The sequence below is a fragment of the Orycteropus afer genome, unplaced genomic scaffold, assembly GCF_000298275.1.
Source record: "Orycteropus afer afer isolate SDZICR_OR568_19922 unplaced genomic scaffold, OryAfe1.0 scaffold00006, whole genome shotgun sequence".
NCBI lineage: Eukaryota > Metazoa > Chordata > Mammalia > Tubulidentata > Orycteropodidae > Orycteropus > Orycteropus afer.
In genome coordinates this window covers 240,085-244,879 of record NW_006921593.1, presented here as the reverse complement: position 1 = coordinate 244,879, position 4,795 = coordinate 240,085, and the positions used below count along the sequence as shown (strand labels likewise).

General features: G+C 60.4%; 1 protein-coding gene across 1 annotated transcript in view; it reads left to right on the top strand.

Moving 5' to 3' along the window:
• PLOD3 (procollagen-lysine,2-oxoglutarate 5-dioxygenase 3) overlaps window positions 1–4,795 on the top strand; it is a 7,897-nt gene that overhangs the window by 2,321 nt on the left and 781 nt on the right. Inside the window, exons 4-15 of the mRNA XM_007942310.2 lie at window positions 400–497; window positions 694–795; window positions 998–1,123; window positions 1,334–1,455; window positions 1,768–1,872; window positions 1,996–2,121; window positions 2,407–2,548; window positions 2,654–2,767; window positions 2,955–3,023; window positions 3,574–3,678; window positions 4,208–4,354; window positions 4,650–4,775. Coding sequence (XP_007940501.1) covers window positions 400–497; window positions 694–795; window positions 998–1,123; window positions 1,334–1,455; window positions 1,768–1,872; window positions 1,996–2,121; window positions 2,407–2,548; window positions 2,654–2,767; window positions 2,955–3,023; window positions 3,574–3,678; window positions 4,208–4,354; window positions 4,650–4,775 — 1,382 coding nt within the window. The remainder of the gene's footprint in view (window positions 1–399; window positions 498–693; window positions 796–997; window positions 1,124–1,333; window positions 1,456–1,767; window positions 1,873–1,995; window positions 2,122–2,406; window positions 2,549–2,653; window positions 2,768–2,954; window positions 3,024–3,573; window positions 3,679–4,207; window positions 4,355–4,649; window positions 4,776–4,795) is intronic.

The window sequence follows — 4,795 nt, the reverse complement described above, 5'->3', positions numbered from 1 at the left end:
GTAGTGATACCGCCTTGGAAACCCAACGAGCGGTCGCTATGAGTCGGGTCCGACTTCATGGCACATAACAACAACAACAACATGACAGTAACAGAAGTAGCCATTGTCATAGCTAACAGCTTATGAACATGTGTTACCGCCTTTTCAGGTGAAGAGACTGACTCTAGGGGACATAACTTGCCCTGGGTCTCAGGGGAGTCAGTGGGGGAGCTCTCCAAGGTGGTAACAGCCTTGTTTGAACTCTAAGACAGTGAAGATGGCCCATTCCTGCTCCAGCAGAGCCCTGGGCCAGGGCCCCATTGGTCCAGGCTCCCTTTCATGCCCTAGAGGAACTGGGAGAGCCTGTTGATTGGCAGCCTCAAGAGACAAGAGGTCAAAAACCAGGTCTTTCTTCCTCAGATGAAGTGGTTTTAAAGTTTGATCGGAATCGTGTGCGTATCCGTAATGTGGCGTATGACACACTTCCTGTTGTGATCCATGGCAACGGTCCCACCAAGGTGCCCACAATGGCTTATACCCTCAGAGGCCCTGTCCCTACCCTGCCCCTGCCCTCAGCCCTGCCACAGATCTCTGACAGAGGTTTGAAGTATCCCCCTCCTCCTCCTCCTGCCTGTCTGCCCAACCTCCCTCACTCTCGCCCTCACCCCTGAAGTCCTCCTCCTCAGCCACTCGCTCACCGTCTCTCCCCAACAGCTCCAGCTGAACTACCTGGGAAACTATGTCCCCAATGGCTGGACTCCTGAAGGAGGCTGTGGGTTCTGTGGTCAGGACCGGAGGACACTCCCGGGGGGGCAGGTGAGACGGGGTGCCAGGATGTGCAAGCTCACTGCAGCAGGGGTGCAGGCGAGGAGGCTGGCCAGCAGTGGTGGGGGTGGGCCAAAGCTCCCAGCTGCTCCAAACCTGGGAGAGTGGGTAGTGGCAGGCAAGGGCTGTATGGGCGGGGCAGGGCTGGCCGGGCTGGGGCTTCCCCTGACCCTCGGCTTGTCCTGTTTTCCAGCCTCCCCCCCGGGTGCTTCTAGCCGTGTTTGTGGAACAACCTACCCCGTTCTTGCCACGCTTCCTGCAGCGGCTGCTGCTCCTGGACTATCCCCCCAGCAGGGTCACCCTCTTCTTGCACAACAACGTGAGACACCCTGGCAGGCCTCTCCCTGTGTTCTCTCCCGAGGGACCCTTCCCCAGCCCCAAGCAGACTCCTTTCAGCCAAGGCTTCCGGGCCCCTGCACCAAACACCTTCCGACAGCTTTCTAGTCACCCCTCCCCACCCCTTCCTTATCCCTCGGGCTCATCTCTCCTGCCGCCCAGTACCCCCCCAACCCTCCGGTCTCTTCTCCAGGAAGTATACCACGAGCCACACATTGCGGACTTCTGGCCCCAGCTCACGGACCATTTCTCAGCTGTGAAGCTGGTGGGGCCGGAGGAGGCCCTGACCCCAGGCGAGGCCAGAGACATGGCCATGTGAGTAGGTGGTGGTGAGCCACTGAGTGGGCTCGCCCTCCCCATCTCCTCCCCACTCCCCGGGCCGGCCATTCTTCCACCTGGCGCTAGTGCCCCTCGTCACCCCCATGCCACCACCCCCCTCGCAGCTCCCAGACAGGGGAGAGTCTCTGGGCCCTGGAAAGGAAACCCATTGGCTCCCCCTCTGCCCCCCAGTCCCTTTTGCCTCCTTTCCTTTTGCTGTGTTTCTGCCCACTTCCTCTTCTCCTACTCAGAGGGGGGGGTGGGGGGGTGCCCCCATTTTCAGATCACCCGTGGATCTGTCACCTGCAGGGACAGTTGTCGGCAGGACCCCAACTGTGAGTTCTACTTCAGCCTGGACGCCGACACCGTCATCACCAACCGGCAGACCCTACACATCCTCATTGAGGAGAACAGGTCACTTGCCTGGCTCAGCCAGAGGCCCCCAAATAGTCCTCAGGGACCCCCAGCGTCCCCCCTGGCATGAGGCGCCCCTGGGCTCACCCCTCTGCCTAGCCATCACCTCAGCCTCATCCACAGGAAGGTGATAGCTCCCATGCTGTCCCGCCACGGGAAGCTGTGGTCCAACTTCTGGGGTGCGCTGAGTCCCGACGAGTACTACGCGCGCTCTGAGGACTACGTGGAGCTGGTACAGCGGAAACGAGTGTGAGTCTGCCTGCCTCCTCTGACCCAGGCCTCTGTAGACCCCAGCACCTTCTCTGAAGCCACCCCCCATCTCAGGGTCTGTTTGTGGTCACCAGTCAGACATGTGGGTTGGCAGGGTGGGAACTAACTGGGTTGATTGGGAGATTAGGTGACCCCCAGTGCTTGACAAGGGGAAGGGACAAGGCTTATGGAGTAGGGTACCCTAAGGGAAGGGGCCCCTGGGATGAACTGGGCAAAATACTGGGGGTCCACTAACCTAGCTGACTCTGGTGTCGGTGCCACCAGGGGCGTGTGGAACGTCCCCTACATATCCCAGGCATACTTGATCCGTGGGGAGACCCTGAGGACAGAGGTGCCCCAGAGGAAGGTATTCTCCAGCAGTGACACTGACCCAGACATGGCCTTCTGTAAGAGCCTCCGGGACAAGGTGAGCAGCACAGGGCCTGGAACGCGGGGCCTGTGGCCTGATGCAGACACCGGGAGGCAGCCATTTAGGGTATCCTCTGTCCTTCACCCCCGACCCCCTCTCCAGGGCATTTTCCTCCACCTCAGCAATCAGCATGAATTTGGCCGGCTCCTGGCCACTTCCCGGTATGACACAGACCACCTGCACCCTGACCTCTGGCAGATCTTTGATAACCCCTTGGTGAGTGAGGGCCCCTCCCCCAGATGATGCACGTGCCTGCCCTTCATTAGAGGACAAGACCCTGGCTGAGGGACACCCCCTGTGCAGGGCTTCATGCTGCCAAGAAGGGCGGGCCCAGGGCTTCCTGAAGGGGGTACAGAGGTCACAGATTGGGGAGCAATATCCTGACACCCCCGAACCCTCCCAGGACTGGAAGGAACAGTACATTCATGAGAACTACAGCCGGGCCCTCGAAGGGGAAGGAATGGTGGAACAGGTGAGCCCCACTTAGCAGCACCCTATGCCCTGATGGCCGTGGCCTCTAGGGCTGACTGTCTGGAGTGGTGGTTTTCAAACTGTGTTCCTCCATGTGCCTTAAATGTACCTCAGGTTTTCTGCTCAAGCAAGACGAAGACAAAGCTGAGCCCTGAGCCCATTGGGCTGCAGCCCCCACCCCTCCTCCGCATTAATCCCAGAGCTTCTCTTTGCTTACTGGGCAGATCAACCTTATGGGTGGAAGCTCATTTGTTAAGAAGGGTGGGCTGCTATACAGACATTTGAAAACCACTCCTGGAACGTGGGACCCTGGGTCCTCTTGCGACCCACTTGTACTTTCCCAGCCCCGTCTCAGCCTCACTCTCCCTTCACTGCACCTTGCTACGTCCCAGCCTTCCATCGCCCGGTCCTTCTCAGGGCCCATGGCCAAGCCCAGTCCCCACCCCCGGCTGCTTCCTTTGCTCCTTCCAGCGTTGTCTCACCTCCATTTGCTGCCTGTCCCCTTTCCCCGTTCTGCAAGTGTCACCCCAGCCTTGTTGCCCTGTCCCCAGCCGTGCCCAGACGTGTACTGGTTCCCACTGCTGTCCGACCAGATGTGTGACGAGCTGGTGGAAGAAATGGAGCACTATGGCCAGTGGTCGGGAGGCCGGCATGAGGTGAGGGGGCGTGAGGACAACCGGAGAGGACGGAGCATCCCCCAGAGGAAGGAGGTGCTCTGAGAGGGATGGGATCAGGGGAGTGGGAGCAGAGAGAGGCACCCCAGGGAGTGCGGCCCACAGGGGATGCACTGAATCCATCCACCATCCATCCACCCATTCACTCCTCACCGGGCACGTCCCAGATGCCAGCCACTGAACAAGACAGTGCAGGTACGATGACGAACGGTGCAGGCCAAGCTCTGCCCTCTCAGAGATGAGTGAGCAGCAACCCAGATACTGTAAGAGCCACGGGGGAGGCCTGTACCCAGGCTGGGGGGAACTGGGCACTGGGGGACTTCACAAACGAGATGACATCTTAGCTGAGATCGAAAGGGCCAGTAAGAGTGAGTCGAGCCAGGAGGTGGTTGAAAAGACTCATCCTGAACCTTGTTTTAAGGCCTGGGAGCAAGAGGTAGGAGAAGGCGGGCACTGCTTCTGCGGGGGCCGTGCCTAGCTGTGGGGGTGGCTCAGTGCCCAGTGCCCACAGGATTCCAGGCTGGCTGGCGGCTATGAGAACGTGCCCACGGTGGACATCCACATGAAACAGGTGGGCTATGAGGATCAGTGGCTGCAGCTGCTGAGGACGTACGTGGGGCCCATGACGGAGACCCTGTTCCCTGGCTACCACACCAAGGTGGGCCACTGCCCCTGCTACTGCCTACCTCCTCCTTCCTCCCACACCCTGCACCCCAGCCTGGAAGGCCCCACGCAGAGCCCTTGCAGCCCCGTGGCATCCGGGTCCCAGGAAGGTAGCCCTGGGGAGGGACGCTGCAGGCTGAAACGTGGACACTCAGCTCTGACACCAGTTAGCAGAGACCTGTGCAGGGCAGGGGCCGGGGGAGCCCATGCTGCCTCTGGGCAGAGGCGTCACCTCTTTAGAGGACCCTCGGGCCTCACAGCCCTCCAGCCTCTTCTCTCCGGTCTCCCAGACCCGGGCCGTGATGAACTTTGTGGTCCGTTACCGGCCAGATGAGCAGCCCTCTCTGCGGCCGCACCACGACTCCTCCACCTTCACCCTCAATGTTGCCCTCAACCACAAGGGCCTGGATTACGAGGTCAGCTCCCACCCGGCTCC